The sequence below is a fragment of the Panthera tigris genome, chromosome A3 (genome assembly GCF_018350195.1).
Source record: "Panthera tigris isolate Pti1 chromosome A3, P.tigris_Pti1_mat1.1, whole genome shotgun sequence".
NCBI lineage: Eukaryota > Metazoa > Chordata > Mammalia > Carnivora > Felidae > Panthera > Panthera tigris.
Genome location: NC_056662.1, coordinates 31,105,098 through 31,124,433, shown reverse-complemented (window position 1 = coordinate 31,124,433; position 19,336 = coordinate 31,105,098). Strand labels below are relative to the sequence as shown.

The window sequence follows — 19,336 nt, the reverse complement described above, 5'->3', positions numbered from 1 at the left end:
TTGCAGTGCAGTTTAGGCAAACCCACATTCAGTCATCAGGTAGTCCATCAGTGTAGGTGAAATTTCAGAGTGCCCTTTTCCTTATCTTGGGAAAGTGTGTGAGGAGGAGACAGAAGTCTTGATAAAGCGGGGGTTGCGTGAGGAGAAAAAAGATAACTGCAGAAGAGATTTGCAGATGTAACGGACGGTAGGAAAGAAGCAGGTGGTGGAGGGGACTGAGTAAAGGTGCCAAAGTCCAGCAAAACCAAGCAGGTGTCATGGGCAGTTAGTTAGGAAAGGAGGGAAGGACGAGCTTGACCTCTGTCTGCAGGTGAGGGAAGGAAATCTGGCTTTGGCACTGGGGGCTGGAGGAACTGATAAGAACGTTCCAGAGAGGAATGGTGTAGTCTGAAGAGTAGTTCAGAGGGAGGGCTGATAAGTACATTGAGCTTGAGGCGATGGGGTGAAGGATTGTGGGAAATGCTTCTGCTAGCACCTGAGCCTTTCCCAGTCTAGGCAGCCGTGGCAAAGCAGTTGGAGGTGACTCTGTGCCTTCCGGAGGCTTCCCCTGCAGGAGGAGAGGGAGCACGAGTCCTCAGTTGTGCTGGAAAGGGAGGGTGGAGCCGGGGGCTGGAGCAGCACCGAGGCGGCCACAGGGTTAGCAGGGTACAGCCATCCCTAGAAGTCACCTTAGCACTCAAGTTTGTCTTTGTACTGGGAAAGGGGTGGTGGGGGAGCTGGCAGATGGCAAAGGTCCTTTGGAGGTGTGCTGGAGGAGGAAGCTTTTTCCCATTCCTGGATAGTAACTGGGAGGCTTTTCTTAGCTTCTTCCAAAATGACCTTTACACGTAACTGTCTGGGCCTCTGGCGGGTGCTCCTCTTCGGGGGCCTCGTGCCGTTGGTGTCTAAGGATGCTGGAGCAGCTCTCATGCTCTCAGGATTGCTGTGCCTGCCACTTGCCCTTGGCTTTTGTCCAAGGGAAAATCAGCCTCTCTGCCTCTGTTTTCTGAGTTGTGAAACGGTGAGAATAATAGCCCTTCCGGTATTTTTGTAGGGGTTAAGTGAAATCCTGTTTGTATCTTGGATATAATAGGCAGTCCGTTAATTCTGAGCATGCTTTTATCTTGCTGTTAAAATTCCGTACAAAATTAGCTTCCCAGTGGCTCCTAAAACTACCGATTAATAATTTAAGGTAGTCTTTAAATAAAAAGAAAAAAACCCACTTGTACAAAATGATATGTTAAATCATATAGTAGAAGTAAACGCGATAAAACTTGATTTTGCTTGAGTTTTCTCAAATATACATTTATATTTTAATTCTGGCCTATATTTTAATTTACTCCATTACCTGTCCTCGCCTCACTTGTCCTGGGCACAGGATTTCCCTGAGTGAATCTGGAGGGCAGGGACAAGTTTTATTTCAGATGTATGACTTGCCTCTGGGAAAATGTTCAAGTTTTCCTTAAATATTTGAGTGCCTTTTATGTGGTGGGCACTGTATCCCTGTCCCTATCCCTGCCTGGTCAGGGAGCTAGACCTAGAAGTCATGTGCCATGGAAACATGGAAGCGGGGCAGCAAACCCAGGGATGCTTCTTGGAGGAGGAGGCTTCTTGAGCTCCGACCTGGGAACCGCAGGTCATTGTGGCCCATGTGGATGGTACCTGGGGTGGGAGAGGCATCGTTAGGATAATGAGGCTCAAGGTCTTGTCATAATTGTGTTTAAAGAAAGTTTAGGGAAGAAATTTCTGCTGGATGAGATCAACTGCAGAAGGTGTCTGCCAGCTACCACATTAGGTCAGAAGAACAAGGATCACTGATGAGTTTGTATTTTAAAGCCCCTACACCAGCAGAACATTAGCTGCTTTGACCTTTTACTGTACGCCCGCCTGACTCCCGTCTTCCCCTAACTGAGCAGTCGATGAGTCAGCGTCTTGCCCTCTGGATCCCATGACCGTCACTTTTCATGGCTCAGCCTGTGTGTAAACTGACATCAGCTTAAATCCAGTTCCCTCTCAGCCTGGATTTAAGAGCTCTCTTAGGATTTAGAGTTCAGTTTGGGTCTAGAGCCTTTTCTGTACTCGGGCCTCTCGGGCCCTGTCTCTAGAAGAGACGGAAGGGGTCTTCTGCAGGCACAGAGTGTTCTTTAACATCTTCTGTTTCATTTTAGCAGTTGGGGGTTTTCACATTATGCTTCATAAAATACTTGTTTTCGAATAGGAATGATCTTCCCTTACCCTGTGGTGTTCCAGGAAGATCTGCCATGTCTTCCCAGGGGGCCTTGCGGCCGAGGCCCCCGACTCCATTTTCAGGGGACACCCAGGTAGTCCAGCAATATTTGCCCAAAGCCTTTTCTTCCGCCTTCAGAGCAGGGTTGTCACATGGGGGCACCTCATGGGCCCCAGGGGTGTAACCTCTCAAGGACTGTTCCTCCTGGAGTTCTCAGCAGGTTTCTGACATGGAACCTGGCAGCCGACTCTGGGCTCCCCTCCGGAAATCCAGGTTTTATCCGGCTTCTTTGAAACTTCTCCTCCTGAGACAAAAGTCTACAAACCGAGATGGTGACAGAAAGCTGTCACCAGCTCGTTGCGGGGATTGGAGATTTTCTTGATAGCAGCCATGGAGGTCGTTTGGTATAGGGCTCTGATAGATGCTGAAGAAGGGCCACTCGGAGGCTTTTGTTCTGGGCCGTCTCTTCCTATAGCAAGGATATAGTATGACACTTTAGCAGTGTCTTCATCTTGCACCACTTGGACAAATTATTTCTATGGGTATGTTACTTGAAGCCCAGAAAATAACCTGATTTAAATTGGGTACTTGGAATATGCTTTCTATGTCACTCGGCAGAGCATTAGTGACATCAGTGACTTTTAGGCTTCTGTATGTGTGTGTGTGTTGACTGAGCCACAGTAAAGTATTTTACCTTGAAACTAGACACCCTTGTCTCATGAGATGTGCTCTGAGGTTTTTTTGTTCTGCTAAATTTCATCGTCTTACAAATTCTGGCTGAGATCATGGCCCACTACTAGTGGGTACTGACTGGCAGTTTGAAAAATAAGAGCAAAAGTTCTTGGAGTGTTTCGGAAAAGGCTGCGGGAAGATCGCCCTCTCCCCGCCCCCCCCCACCCGCCCCCGGTTATACCCCATGACCGTAACTGTCATCACAAGATCAAATAATAACCACCCCTAACTGGTTCATTCGCTGCTGCCTAAAGGGAATAATAATAGCTAGGATGAATGTCAGGATTGTAAACTTTCTAAAGCAGGACCCTATGTATTAGGCAACCATTTAAGTCCTTTTATTTAATTAAAGGGAGTTGAACATCTATAAGTTGAGGATATGTGTTCCAATAATCCTTTTTTGTCTTGGATTAAAAGCACTTAGGTCAAATGTTAGCATTTAACAGAATTTAATGGAGCAGCCGCAGTTCCACTATAATCCCCTAATGATGGGATTTAAGCAGAGAGAGCCACGGATTGGCTTTTAAAATGTGCTTTATCATTGAACCTGGCCGGCTCTGAAAGCTCTTGTTTGTACCTTGGTAAGAACCAAACTACCACTTGGCAAGTTGAGGTTTTGAGTTTCTTTATCCCAAAGTTTTCCTTGTTAGTCATACTCTCGGCTGTCTGAGTAGGTTGCTGCAGAGAAAGTAGTTTTATCCCACCCCAGGTTGTCCATCAAAAGGTGGGGGTAATCTGAGGACCGCTAGCATCAGAACGTTTGTGCGTTTGTTAAAAATGTTCCCGTTGGGGGGGTTGCGCCTGGGTGGCTCAGTCGGTTGAGTGTCCGACTTTGGCTGAGGTCATGATCTCACTGTGAGTTCGAGCCCTGCATTGGGCTCACTGCTGTCGGCTCTAAGCCTGCTTGTGATCCTCTCCCCACCCTCCCCCCCCCGCCCCTCCCCTGCTTGTGCTCTTTCTCCCCACCGCACCTCAAAAATATTAAAAAAAAATGTTCCCAGCTCCCAATATAGGTCTACAGAATCAGAATTTGGAGGAGGGAACATTTTTTAAGTTGGTGGATTATGGGAGTTTTTTAATTGTTTTTTTCCTTTGAAAATTGATTTTTACCAAAGTATAGTTCACATACAGTAAACGGATATACATACAGATGGAGCCACCAGAATCACAACCATGGTGTAGAATATTTCTTCAGTGTTTCCTTCCTTCTGCCTATGGGAGTCCCTCCTCCCTTCTGCAGTAGGTCCCCACTATCTGCTTCCTGTCACCGTAGATCAAGGAATCAGGCAGCATGTCCTGGGTCCAGCTTCTTTCATTCAACATAGTGTCTGTGCATTTCCTCCACGTTTTATGCATCAGTATTTGCTTCCTTTTTATTGCTGAGTATTTTTTGTAGGGACCCACCATGGCTTGTTTATCCATTTGCCTGTCGACGGAACTTTTGAGGTCTTGAATTTGGGGCTGTTATAATGAAAACAGCTTTGAGACTTTGTCCACAGGTATTTGTGTGGAAGAAGTCTGTATTTTGAATAACCTTCCCACGCAAGTCTTAGGCATATGAACTACTGATTCTTTCTATTCTTTTCTTATTCTTCTTGTATCATTTTGGAGAACTGTAAAAGTTGGATTTGCCATGCATTTATGTTTTTGATGTAGTATTCATTCAGTGCCATCTATATGGGGTAAATGTGTAGTTGATTAATGTTTACTGAGTATCCTGTGCTCAGAGCTGGGGATATAAAGATGAATTGTACACAGGAGAATTCTGCCCTTTGGGAGGACTCTTAGTGGTTCCTTCATTCAGCCATTAAGTGCTTTGGACTAGGTACTGCCAGATGGTGATGGGAAGACACATTTTCTTAGGTTTTGCTTCCAAGAAACACAAAGTCTTGGTTAGTAAACTCCGGGAGCAGCTCAGCCTTTAAATTCTGTTTGGATAGTACCATCATACTGCCAAGTCAGGTGGCTGTGGGAAGCCACAGTAGGGAGTCGACACATTCCTGAACAGCAGAGAAATGGTCAGATTAAGTGCAAAAGAAAGGATCACTGGCTGAATAGTTGACCAAAGAAGTGCTGGTTCAATGCTGTTATTCTGCATTTGTTCATGATTATTGGTGGTTCACTTCCTGGAGAAGTGGAAGCTTATTAAATAAAGATCTGAATATTTTACTTTCCTACTTGCTCATAGCAGCATTTGCCAAATTGCTGTTTTTCTACCCTGTCAGGCTGCAGATTTATTTTGAGGTTGAAAAAGATTTTTGTTTTTAGGAGCCAGTGATGGCTTCCTACTTGCTTTAGGATAGTGATTTAAAAAAAAAATTATTTATCTTTGACAGAGAGAGAGGAAAGGGCAGAGAGAGGGAGAGAATCCCAAGCAGGCTCCACACTCAGCGCAGAGCCGGACGCGGGGCTTGATCTCACGAACTCTGTGAGATCATGACCTGACCCGAAACCAAAAGCTGGACACTTAACTCACTGAGTCACCCAGGTGCCCCATAAGTTTGGAATCATGCCATATTTGTCCTTCTGTGACTGGCTTATTTCACTTAGCATAGTCTTATGCATGCTATTTTTTTTAAACCTGATTCTTTACATAATATAAGGTGAACATCTTTCCATGTCAGTCATTATTTCTGTGTCCTGTTTTTACTGACCACGTGGTATTTCTTTGTAGGAATATACCATAATTTTGCCATTCAATTTCCTAGTGTTGAATATTAGATTTTTCCTGATTTTTAGTCTTATTAATAATGTTAATGTGCACAATTTCATACCTAAATCTTTGCATCCTAATTAACAAATATTAAACAGTAAATATATCTATTAATATTAGAAGTGAACATTAATAGGCCTCTTTTGATACATATAATCAAATTGCCTTTTCATTAGCAAATTTATTTTTCATTAGGAGTGTAAGTTTGTCTATTCACTGTCTTACAAATAAGGGATTAAAAACAACCCACATAGGTTAAAAAAAGTACCTCATTTTAATATACTTTCATTTGAGTTAGAAAAATTTTTTTTTAATGTTTATTTTTGAGAGAGACAGAGCGTGAGTGTGAGAGGGGCAGAGAGAGAGGGAGACACAGAATCTGAAGCAGGCTCCAGGCTCTGAGCTGTCAGCGCAGAGCTCCATGTGGGGCTTGAACCCACGGAATGTGAGATCATGACCTGAGCTGAAGTCAGTCACTTAACTGACCGAGTCACCCAGGCATTCCCCCCCACCCCCAGTTTTTTTAATGTTTATTTATTTTGGGGAAAGAGAGTGTGTATGAGAGGGGGAGGGGCAGAAAGAGGGGGAGACAGAATCTGAAGCAGGCCTCAGGGGTTTCTGTTGTCTCGTCTGTTTGTCAGTTTTTGTGAGCTCCCCTGTTTATTCCAACTTTGTGTTAGGGTTCCTATCTAACAGAGCACATTCTTATTATTTTTTCAGATATTTGTGGCTATCCTTATTCTTCCACAGGAATTTCAGCCCCTTTCTCTTCTTTTGGGGTATTAATTTTTATTGAATTCATATACATTATGTATATCGGAAAATGAATATACGAATAGCACTCTTATTCCAGGGTTGAGTCTTTTTTTTCTAGTTATTTAAATCTGCTTTATGATCCCTAGTAATAGTTGACTGTTGTATAAATAAAGGTCATGCACATTTTTTGTGAAACTTAAGTATTTAATGCTATAATTGCCGTTTTTAAAAACGTAATTTATTGTCAAGTTAGCTATGTACAGTGTGCTCTTGGTTTCAGGGGTAGATTCCCGTGATTCATCACTTCCATGCTCATCCCAACAAGTGTCTTCCTCAATGCCCATCACCCATTTCCTCTCTCCCCAGCTCCCCCACCAACCCTCAGTTCTCTGTATTTAAGAGTCTCTTATGGTTCGCCTCCCTCTCTGTTTGAAACTATTTTTTCCCCTATAATTGCCATTTTAAACAGGATTTGTTCATCCTCTTATCTTCAGGGGTCAGTAAACTTTTCCATAAACATCTCAGGTTTTCTGGCCCAGATACCCTGTCACGTGTGCTTCTTCCTTGCTGTTGTTTACCACCCATGACAACGTAAAACCCACTCTTACCTGGGGCCCTGCAAAGCCAGGCAGGGCGGTATTTTGCCAGCTTCAGAACCAGACGCTTGTTGCTGGCATTTGGGGAATGTTTGAGCCAATCAGCGCCAAAGGAGCTCTGCTCACATATTTTGTGCCTAGCTGGCTACCGGTAGATTCTCTGACTTTCCTACCTCTTGGTTGTGGTTCTGATTTGCTCCTTTCCTTTCAGACACTTCCTCCTCTTTCTGTCAGTCGAATGATCACAGTGATGTCCACACCCTGGCTTGTCCCTGACATCCGTGCATCCACGGTGTTACAGATGTGGTGAATGTTGGCTGTTAATCTCCTTTTTCAATTTAGTAAGAGTATTAAGCCAGACTGAGTCTTACATTATATTTAGTACCTTTATTTTTTCACAGCGTATTTATTCATTGCACAAATAGCGGGCAACCTTCAATACAGGTGCCGAATTGAGCCGCGGGAGCCAGGGATACAGGCAGTGGACGCATGGTCTGGCTGGGCAGGCAGACGTGATCTCGCTGTATCAGCCATCCTCACGCTTCCCGGACGCCACGGTGAGGTGGCGAGCAGAGGAAGCACTGATGGGAGTTACCCCGATGGAAGGGGACGAGCTAAAGGGTGTCAATTTTGGAGGCACTGCCTGTACGTGAGCTTGAGGGCTCGTGAGGGACCCAGCAGCCGAGAACCTGAAAGATGGAAATGACGGCGCAGTGGGGCCACGCTTCCCAGGAGGCTTCACGGTGACCCTGTGGCCTTGCTGAGGAATTGGGCTGTTATTCTCAGGTGCATCAGGACACATCAAAGGGCACGCTGGCTGCGCTTGTGTGGACAAGTGGAGTGCTCGAGCCAGAACAGGAAAGGGAGGCCAGAGGTGGTAGGGCTGTTGGTAAGGTGGTGGTGATGCCATGCAGCGCCTGGAGGGTACAGCTCTGGGAGCTCCTGCTCTGGGGCAGGTGGGGGCTTCAGCCCTGGAGAGGGAGCTTGGTGGTCCTTGCCCCGTTGGGGCCCCCCCAGAAATCTCAGGTAGGGCAGACGGCACACGGCAAGTCGGGCGGCTGGGCTTCCAGGCCAGCCTGGGCCACGTTCGCTCCAGGAGGGGGGCCGGGGATCTTGCTTGTATAAACGCTGTTAGGGCAGGAATGCTGATTAAAGTTTGAATCCTGCTCCACTGCTTTTGGCTGTGTGTCCTTTGGCAAGTTACTGAGCTGCTCTGAAGCTTACCTTCCCCTTTTGTGGAATTAGTGGAATATCATGCAGTACCGTTTCCTACTTAGGAGGACAAGGGGCTGTTGATCTGGTGAGGCAGGTGCTTAGCTAGGAGACTGGTTGTCGCTCTCACTGTGTCATTCCTCGTCCTTTTCATCGTTAATGAGCCCCATCACTCATCCCTCAGCTCCTCCTTTCCCTCATCACTGGGTCAGGGGCAAGATAGCAGTGGCTTTGCTTTAGTCTTCCTTTTGCAAGGAGTAGGAAGAGGGGCGATGGGGGGCTGGGGGCAGGCAGATCTTCCCCAGTGTTGGATTCCCTGGGAGATTTTGCCTTTTAACACAAACCTTAAACCAGACCCTAAGCTTCCCCCCCCCCCCCCCCCGCTTTTGTCTTTTGCTGTTTTTTGCATCTGGGCCTTGACATTTCCCCACTCAAGTTCAGCCTATGTGGATGAAGCACTCTGCTGTGGGGTCTGGCCTTGAGACTGTCTTCTTCACTCTCAAACACTTGAGTGTGGAATGCTCTGTCACTTGGGGACTTGTAAGGATATCTTTCTGTGCTCATTGTTCAGTCTCCTCTCCTTCTTCCGCTCCCTGTCTTACTTGAGAAAGGGTGTCCCCTCTTCCAGGTCTGGGAGCCTTCTGCCCCAAAGCCTCTCAGTGCATCACTGTCCTGTACAAGAGGCTCCATCTCCTCTTGTTGCTCACTGGGCTTGTCTTCAGGGTACCCCAAAGGGTGCTGCTCTGCAAGAGACAGCAAAGGCAGGGGGTAGGTCCCAGTAGAGCTCACAAGGGCCAGTTAAACATTCGGTAGAGAAATAGGACACGGGGTACTTGATGGAAAGTGGTCTTGCAACGGTGGAACTGTCCCCCTTTGTTCCCAGTCATGGGGGTAGTCACATTTGGGATCTGCCCCATGCATTGTAGGATGTTTAGCAGCACTCCTGGCCTCTACCTATTAGATGCTGGTGGCTCTCTCCGGGTTGTGATGGCTCTAGACATTGCCAAATGTCCCCTGGAGGGAAAGTCACTCCGGGTTGAGAGCTGTGGCTTTCAACAGACCATGGATAGGATATAACCAAGAATGCAAAATGTGCATGCATATTTAAACCAAAAGAGCCCCTCCATGTCATTATCTCATGGTTCATGGGTTCAAGCCTGCATCTGGCTCTTTGCTGACAGCTTGGAACCTGGAGCCTGCTTCGAATTCTGTGTCTCCCTCTCTGCCCCTCCCTGGCTTGTGCTCTGTCTCTCAAAAATACAGGTTAAAAGAAAACTAAAAACAAGCAAAAAAAACAAACGAGCCCCTCAAAAAAGTTTGATATGTGCATTTGATTCTGTTCTACTTGAGGCAACTTGATATTCTGGCAGCCGTTTCCTTTATTTTCCCATCTTGCACTCTACCAAACTATCAAATTTTGTGTGATTCTTTCTCTTATCTGCCTATATTTCAGTTTTTCCCCTGGCTCATCCAAAGTCATTATTGAATGAAAGTCTGTAACAGAATTCCCTGAACAGGAGGTTTTCCTACTTGTATTTTGTCTGTCTGTCTTTCTTTCTTTCTTTCTTTCTTTCTTTCTTTCTTTCTTTCTCTCTCTCTCTCTCTCTCTCTCTCTCTCTTTCTTTCTTCATTGTTTTTACTTATTTGAGAGAGAGGGAGAGAGGCAGGGGGTGGTGGGGAGGGGGAGAGAGGGAGAGAGAGAGAAGGAGAGAGAGAGAGAGAGAGAGAGAGAGAGAGAGAGAGAGAGAGAGAAAATGCCAAGCAGGCTCCATGCTGGAGCCTGGTGCAGGGCTCCATCCCACGACCCTGGGACCATGACCTGAGCCAAAATCAAGAGTCGGGTGCTCAACTGACCGAGCTATCCAGGTGGTCCTCCTACTTATATTCCTAAACTTTGTAGGTGTGTCTTCACATTTGCAGGACCGTTTGGCTGGGTTATTTCTTCTCAGTTGGAACAGTAATTGGCGCTGAGATCTGACATCGTTCTAATGAGTGTTCTGTCCCTTCTCACCCCTATCTGATTGTGGTATTTTTTTTTTTTTTTAATAAAACGTTGGGCATACTTAGGCATGTTTTATTGTACACATGCCAATCCTTGTAGGGATCTTATGTGTCCTCTCATTTCTGGAAGCTGAAATTCCCCAAATGCTTGTTAATTTTTGGGTGGATCTCTTTCATTGTGTAAGTCCTGCTTCTGTTGTTTGACATTGAGTTTTTAATTTTCTTCACTGAAACTTGGCCACAGAGAATTGTTCCAGTGATTTCCTACTCATCTATTACTTAGATTTTTTTCTTAGCCTAGAGCAGTGTACTTTTCCTCCTCAAACAATATCAGTTTGAGCATTCCAGGCCCATCTTGTGCTCCTTCCCCTTCCTCCCTTATCTCTTGCCTTTTTACCTCCTTTCCTCTATTTTGTCTTTCCGATTTCCTGTTTAGGTTTATGTTGTCATTTGATTGATACGGAATGTTCTGGCTCTGTGTTTTGTGTGGCATTCTAGCCCATTTAAAGGTCATCTTGACATGTTCTCGAACTCTGGTCATTTAATCCTGGGTTCATTTTATCTCCCCCCCCCCCCTTTTTTTATGCTTTTGAATGCCTTCCCCTACCTTTAATTGGGCACCTATAGGCAATTCGGAATTTTTGATATCCTGGTAAATTAGCTGTGGTTACCACTAGTGACATGTGACTGTTTAAATTCAAATCAGTTAAAATTAGATGCAAGTAAAAATTCCATTTCTCTATTGCACTAGCCACATTTCAAGGGCTCAGTACTAATTGCCTTGTGGGTAATGACTGTTGGATTGGACAAGGCAGATACAGAACATTTAATCACTGTGGCAGGTTCCATTGGATAGTGCTGTGCTGTGAGATCTGTACCATAATGCATGTCAGAGAAATCCCTGTGCTGCCTTTTCATCTTTGTATTTGGGTATTTCTGATGGTCCAGTTCAGTGGTCCCACTCTCCAGGGGGCAGTTCAGAATCTGTGTGACTGACTATAAGCAAACTAGTGGGGACTTGAAAAGTGTGATTAAGTGATATGCTTTTTTGATGTTTGGATGTGACTTATGCTCTGACTTCTCTGCAGGAAATGCAGTGAATGTGTGTCCTGTGCTGTTTGTGTGCTCCTGGTGATTTGGCTGCTTCCTCTCTTTCTAGGTGCTAGAGATGGCACTTGTGGGGCTCATCTCTGCCTGAGAATTGGGTGCTCCTGGCACTGGAAGAGCCAGCTCAGATCCTGGGCTCCTCGCTTGAACAAGCCTTCTCTTCCAGCCACTCCAGTCCAACGGCCAAACTACTCATTTTCTCTTAATGATGGGTATTGGTAAGAACACTACGTCCAAATCCATGGAGGCTGGAAGTTCAACTGAAGGCAAATATGAAGATGAAGCGAAGCATCCCGCTTTCTTTACTCTTCCGGTAACTATGTTCCCTTCTTTCTCTCCTCTTGAATCACTCTCAAGTAGTTTTTGTATTGAATCAGCATAGGATTAGCTTTAATACCCCTGTTGTCAGTGAAGGTTAAGGCATTTCAAAACCAAATGCTTTTCACGTGAGATAGTCTTTGGGAGCCCTGTTGGCTGACTCAGGTTTTGGCTCTACTACTTTCTGCCCAGTCACCTGATGGGATTAGCTCCAGGAAGGAAGCATGCATTGGCGGGAACATCATGAAATCAGCCCAGTGCTTACTGTGTACTGGAGCGTGCTACGAGCTTAATTCTGTCTCCAAAACTGTGTTCTACCGAAATAACCCCAAACCCAACTTTGTGGATTTATATTGCAAAGTAGGAGAAGGAATGGATGACTTACTATTTGGAACCTAAAAGTCCATGCTTTGTATTATGGCAGCAGCATCCAAGATGTAGTTTTATCTGGACAAGTGTTATCAGTTAGATAAGGCTGATTACACATGTTCATTATATTCAATGCTAATATTTTTCCAGATGCAGGATTATGATTTGATGTGTATAAAGTTACCTAAAGTGTTGGTTCAAAAAAGGAAAAAGCTCTTCAGAGAGAACTTGCCTCTGGCTGTTTTTCTCTTAATACTGGAAATGAGGTTAAGGGCAAGAATACCTTGTCCTAAGATTCCTTACTGAATGGTTCTGGAATTTGCCTCACTGTGGCATTAACTCAGGAAGAAGGATGCGAACACGTATCTTTAAGCACATTGATTGACCCGATTTGTATTCACATTTTGGTTTTTTACCCTATTAATTAATTCACAGAGCTGTCTCAATTATTTTACACCTCACATCACTGTTTTCTTTCTTCCTATAAAGTGAAAATTTTAAATGGTATTTTCTGCTGTGTTGAAGGCTCAGGATTGACATAGACAGTCTTTCTAGAGAAAGAGGCGAGTTGGTTTTTCAAGTTTAAATAAGATCATCTTTGAAAAATGAAAAGGAGCGTTTTGTGCCTGGTTATCAGTTTGCCTCTCCTGTTGCCTGAGAGCCCAGCAGACCGCTCACCCTCACCCTCTACTTGAGAGAAAAAAACTGGAGCTTCCTTGGTCACCCACCCACCTTGTCGTTATGGTCGAGTTTTAGGTTGACTTATTTTCATATTCAGATTGTGATACTTTACAGTTTGTTAAACCCACAGCATTTGCTGTCCTTTTTCATACTTATTCCCCTGTTTGTTTCCCTCTCCCTTCCTCTTTGCTCACTTTTCTTTAAAAAAACAAACAAAAAAACCACTGAGGGTCTGTGAACGGTCACTGCCTTCATCTTTGTACATCTGAAAATAACTGTATTTTGCTCTCAACTCTTGGATGAACTTCTGTTAATTACACACTAGAGCTTTCTAGTCGGTCTGTGTTTCTCTTTAACCGCATTCTCATGGTTTGGATATCTTTTTCTAGTGACGATTCTGGATGGATTCCCCAGTGTTATTTTCCAGTTTACTAGTTCCTTGTGTATGGTCATGTGTTTATGTTGAATTTTTGTTGCATTGATTATAGTTCTTGTTTCTGAGATTTCTGTTTGGTTCACTCCTGCCTATTTTTGGTTCTTAATTTCTCGTATGTGTGTTTGTGTTGTTTAAAAATGTTTTTTTATTTAAACCACCGAGGACCCTAATGTACTTATTTTAAAGTAATTCTCCAATTGTTCTATTTATCAAGAGGTGTGAAATCCTCTTCTGAGTGTTTCTTTTGAGATTTTCTCCCCTCTCCCCTCCACTTCCCACTTCTGTTGCTGTGGTTTTGCATTCTCTCTTTCTGGATCCAGTCGAGGATCAGGTCGTATGGCAGAGGTCTTACTCTCTCCCTCAGTGGTGCCGACCATGACATGACCTGCTGGGTCCTGGCTTTGAGCAATGGACCTGGTTCTTTTCCCCCTTGTGTGGGGGCTCCCCAGCTCCTGTCTACCAGCTGGAGCCGAGGGCTGCCTGACCGAGGTCTGTTGGGCTCAGAGCCCTGCCTGGCCCAGTGTCAGCCTATTCGTTGCTTTTTATGTTTCTTGTTACAGAAAGGTTTGTCTGTTTTGGGTTTTTCCCTCTACTGTTCTTTAAATTATTTTTTTAAATATTTATTTTATTTTTGAGAGAGAGAGCAAGAGTGTGCAAATGTGGGGGGGCGGGGCGCAGAGAGAGAGGGAGACACAGAATGAGAAGTAGGCTCCAGGCTCTGAGCTGTCAGCACAGAGTGCAGTGCAGGGCTCACAAACCTGCAAGATCATGACCTGGGCCGAAGTCAGCACTTAACCGACTGAGCCACCCAGGCACCCCCTCTACCATTCTCTACTTGCTCCTGCAAGTACATGGGAGCTGAGAACGTGGACATACGTGTAGTTGGATATAAACATGATGTACACCTAAGGTCGGTTTAACATTATAGCAGTTTCAGTAGGGAACTTCTGGAATTTTTACCGCTGTGTGCGGCTATCAAGGTAAGTATCAAAAAGGGGGATAAAAAGAAGACAACTAGAGTTGGCATCATGGGCGTGAGCTTCCAGGAGGAGGGGCTGTGAAGGGTCAGCACACGCACCACCACCAGGATGACTTAGAAGCAGGGAGGTCAGGAAGTGTGTTCACACGAGCGCCTGCAGGGCATATGAGAAAGCAGAAGGCCAAGCAGCAGGAAAACAGATGAAAACAAAAGTCTAACAAGGAGTGTTTGTTAAAGAAATAGTTCACGTGTAGGAAAGCTGCATTGCCCGTATTTAATCACTAGTGAAATTGCTGCCTAAGAAAGCTTAAGATAGAAGACCATTCTGCATGATTTGCTTGTTAACAGGACAGATGTAAGGGGCTAGGTCACAGCTGCTCTCTTTCCACTGTCCAGCTGGTAGGATTATTATTTGGGTCGCTGCCTCTCTGCTCTCGGGATGTACATCTGTATCTCCCTGTTCCTCGTCCCGCCCAGAAGGTCTCGACGCTAATTTCATTGAATCTGACAACCTGAGAGCTAAAGGTAGCTGTAGAACTCTCCTGATAGTTCTATGGGAAGGTGAAGTACACGGGTTTGCCCCAAGCCTACAGTTCACCTGGTGCATTAGCTAGACTTTTCTATCAGTTGGATCACACAGGCTCTTGGCTCCAGGTAGTTCACAGCTAGTGAGGAAGACAGGAGCTGCACGTAAGCAGTACTAATAACAGGTATGGTGGATTGATCTGCTGACTCTAACAGGTGTTCTTGGGGATGTTCTTAAAGAGTTGGGATGGGCGGGGATTGAACTGCTGTAGCTGATGCTCTGGCCAGAGCAAAGGTGAAAGATGAGGCTCGGTCTCTTGTTGCCTCCAGCTCCTTGTCACTGTGAGCATCTGGCTGACTTGGTGATTCTGGTTGTGTATTGTTTTCTCTTATATGACATGGCCTCTCTGTGCACCAATAAATGATACTTGTCCTTTTCGCCAGATCTGTGCTGCCTAGCACAGTAGCTGCTAGCTACATGTGGCTATTTAAACTCATTAAAATGAAAATCTGAAATTCAGTTCCTCAGTCGCACTGATCAAGTGCTTGACAGCCTCACGAGGCTACTGGTTAGTCCATCTCTTTTTGCTTGCTGGTCAAGGCCTTGCCAGACTAAAATGCAGGCTCTTATTTTCATGTTTGCTTTGGAGTCAGAAGCTGGGGCTCAGGCTGTCAGCTGTTACTGTGTGAGAGATCAGTGCCCGGAGGCTGGGGCAGCAGGAACCAAAGCTGGCTGCTCCTCGAACCATATTGGGGAGGTCTGCTGGAGCAGGCTGCTGGAGGTGGGGGTGGGGTGCTGAGGATCTTCTCACTGGAGATTCTCTTTGGCCTCCTATGCTGAATAAAAGCTTCCTCAAATGGGGCAAGAGGTGACTTTTGAGAAACTCACATGGAAAGGGGATCAGAGTTTCTTTAAACAAAGTAAAATAATGGCCCATGACAATAACTTAAAGAGAAAAAGAATAAATCCATACATAGAAGAACAATGAATAGGTCACAGGAAGAACCAGAGACTTGCAAAGCCCTGGCATTCAGAGAAGTTAGATCATGTGATCAGAATTGATATTAAATAGGAGAAACATAACAAAAGATCTCCTTATCCCATGGGAATCTTGTTAGGCAAATTTGTATGCTTTTAAAGGCAACTAGGAAATGTGTCATATGGGCGAATGCCATGTGGCAAGAAATTAGAACCGGAAAAACCACAAAAAGGCTTGAACCCTAAGGACACCAGCCAGGTAAAGGTCATGTGTTTGCTCTGCAGTTCTCCTGTGTCGGTGGCTCTTGTGTCATCTGAACCCGGAGGGGTGTCCAGGGGAAACCAAGTTAATAGCCTGAACTTGGTGTTGGCAGAGGCCCACCGGTAGTACAGCCTGTTGTTTCAACACGTTGATGTTCCAGTGCCAATTTCACAGCTGGCAAAAAGTGTTTAGGGTTCCTTAAGGTTTTGTGTCTTCTACTTTTTCTAATAGCCTCTGTGAGAATATTGGGGTCTCCTCTCGTGGGTGACAAGAGTAGATTGTTTAGTCTGGAGATGTTAGGGGTATGGACTGAATAGTAGCTTCATTAGGTTCAACTTGTGGGAGAAACACTCATGGTTCATACAAATCCATAATTTGTTTCCACTTCCCTAGTGTGTTTTTCTCAGAGTCATATAATGGCAGGAACCCATAGGGCCCCCAGTGGGTGGGCACCACATAGAGCGTGTAAAAAGCCACTACACCCCACTAGGAGAGAGATGGCAAGTCGGCCCTTAGGGGCCTCTGCCCAGCCACGTGATGGTCGGGGGTGGGGAGGCTGTCACAGATTCCCAGGGGAGAGGACCTCAGAGTCCTGAGAAATGTCTAGGTGAAGCAGGTCAAGAGGAGGGAGACCCAGGGCTGTTCAGCTGGGGAACAACATGGCCATGCCTTGTCCTGGCACAAGCTTAGTACCGTCAGAATACAGAGAATGGAGGTGGGGAGCCGGGGAGCCGATGAACAGTTGTAGCAAAGTTACTTGAGCTTTGGGGTAAAGAATTCCTGCCTCAGGTGCTGGGAAAGGAAAGCGTCTGGAGATAGGAAGCCCAATGCGGTGTTACGGCAGTCCAGGTAAGAGCCGATCGTGGCCTGGTCTGGGAAGGCAGGCAGGAAAGGGACTGCTTCCTGCAGCAGATATTCACTAGGTGCCCACCTGGTTCCTGCTCTCTTGGCATTGACTTCCACTTGTGGGAGGAGATGGACAATAAACAAAGAAGTAGAAGCATCAAATGGCAGCCAGTGACAAATTCTGGAAGGAAATAAATGAAGGAAGAGGGATAGTGAGGAATGCAATGTGAAGTCCTATAGGGATCACCTAGGACCTGTAGGCCATTAACTAACTCATGCCTTAAAATGTGCTGAGTGCTTCCCACAGGTTTAAGGCTCTGGGGAAACAGTAGTGAATTAAACAGACAAGTCCCTGACGTCTCAGAGCTCCATGCTGGTGACAAGTCAGGAGTGCATGCTAGAAGTAAATCAGGTGGAGATGTTAGATGTTGACAAATATGAATGCAGAAATAAAATAGGGAAGAAGGAGAGAAACTGCTAGGAGTGAGGTGTTGCATGTTCAGCTGGCCAGGAAAGGCTGTGTTGAGAAGATGACATGTGAATAAAGGCCTGCAGGAGTTGAGAGAAGCCCACCGTGGCAGTGTGTGGGCAGCAGGTGCAAAGGTACTGAGGGGGAGGTGCCTGGTACGTCTGAGGGATCCTGAGGAGGTGGTGTGGCTGGACAGAGGGCAAGAGGGGGTCAATAGCGATTATGTGGGCCGCGTGACCCTGCTAAGAATTTTGGCTTTTCCTGAGTTCAATGAAAAACTGTTGGAGGGCTTTGAGCAGAGTGGCATGCCCTGCCTAGTTTTAAAAGGCTCTCTCTGGCTGCCAAGAGGGGAGCAGACCAGTCAGGAGTGGGCTCCCACAGGGCGGTGAGCTGACGGTGGCTCCAGCCAGGGTGGAGGTGTGGGGGTGGTGAGAAGTGGTCAGGCCCTGGAGCAGAGCTGACTGGATGAGGATAGAAGCAAGAGAGGGCAGGCGAGAACAGCTTCAGGTATTTTCCCTGAGCATCTGGAAGAATTGGCCAAGTACTGAGGTGGATGGAAGACAGGTGAGTGGGGGGGGGGGGGTAGGGGCAGCTCAGGAATGTGGTGTTGGCCACGGGGACACTGGGTAGGAAAAGGGCTCAAGATTGTGGTGCTTAGGGAAGCAGCATGGGTGTTTGTAGCGGGAGAGGGTATTTAGAGCCAGGGAATTGCATGGTATCACCTGGGAGGTGATGTCGCTAGGGATGTAAGGGGGTCTGAGGGCCCAAGAGGGTGTGGAGGTGGAGGAGGGCCAGCAAAGGGGACACATAAGGAGTGGTTGCTAAGGTGGGAGGGGAACCAAGAAAGCAATGTGGTGGGCAGCCAGCCATGAAGGCATTGTGAGCCTCGTGGGTGGAGAATATGGGTGGGCTGTAGGATTAGCCAGGGCAGGGCCTTTGCCAGGTGAGGGCCAGAGAGGACAGTGGGTTGAGAGTTTGTGGGAGAGCGGTGGCAGGGATGTTCCACCAGTCCCAGTGGGGTAGCAAGGCCATGAGAAGGCCTGCTGGGGTGGAGAAGCTGGGGCCTGGGGTCCTTGGGGGCACCTAGAAGGAAAGACAGGTGGGTGGGGAAACAGGTGGCTCTGAGAGGAGCGAAGAGGTAGACGTGACAGTGACGAGACTTGGTGTCGGGTTGGATGTGGGCAGCAAGGTCAGGCTGGAGGCGCTGGGGTTGGGCACTTGGGGGCGTGGAGGCACCTGTCTATGAAATAAGCACAGGTCTGTTGTTCCCGTTCACACAACAGATCCAGCTCCCCTGATCTCCCACATGGGGCCTGGTTTGGATGGGAAATTACATGGTCACTTTGGTAACAACCAAACATCAGTATATGAAATCGCTGAGAACATTTCAGCTCTTTCAGAGAAACTTTCTGAAAAGTCTGCTATATGATTAGACCCTGCCCTGATTGTAAAAGTAATATGCATTCACATTAGGAAATGTGGCAAATACAGCAAAGCATTTAAAAATGAAAGAATAATTTTGAATTGGAAGGTTATGGAATTGATCAGAAAATATCTTTGGGTCCCCTGCCTCCCACCTTTATAGTTACTACAAATGAATTTTTCTCTTCCTGTAAATTTACGCTTCTGCCAGATTTGGCCACTTCTGTAATCCAGCAAACCAGAGAAAAAGAGGGCTTTCCTTGTTTGCTGCTGATCTGGGGCATTTTATCAGCACCAGTAAAGACATTGTCCTTGTCTTTTAAGTTACAGGTAAAGGAGGGAAAGTTTAAACTTCAAAGTTGAAGTAGAAGAAGGCGATGGATCGTGAGAAAGTCTGTGAAGGAAAAAAGGAGGTCATTACATGGAAGTCAGAGAAAGAGCCCTGGTCTAGCCAGAGGTACTGGGTGGGGAGGGCAGCAGCCCAGAGCTGTACCATGTAAGAGGGCAGCCAGGGAGACAGGTGCCCGTTTCCCTCTTTCTTGTCCCTTCCCCCTCCTTCCTCTCCTTCCCATTCTTTCCCTTCCCTTCTCTTGCTTTTTCTTCTTAAAGGGAAGGCAGAGATAGGGAAGGGTGGGTAAAGAAACCATGTAATAATGACTCTGATTCCTCCAGGCTGCTGGCTCTCTGATGGCAGATTTGAACAGGCTCATCCTCAGCAGTGAAAAGA

General features: G+C 46.2%; 1 protein-coding gene across 6 annotated transcripts in view; it reads left to right on the top strand.

Annotated features, from left to right (window-relative positions):
- Positions 1-19,336, top strand: part of SLC23A2 (solute carrier family 23 member 2) — a 133,740-nt gene that overhangs the window by 45,728 nt on the left and 68,676 nt on the right. For all 6 annotated transcript variants that reach the window (XM_042980870.1, XM_042980872.1, XM_042980869.1 and 3 more), the window contains one exon: positions 11,376-11,636. In XM_042980870.1, the coding sequence (XP_042836804.1) occupies positions 11,529-11,636 (108 nt within the window). In that variant the 5' untranslated portion in view covers positions 11,376-11,528. The remainder of the gene's footprint in view (positions 1-11,375; positions 11,637-19,336) is intronic.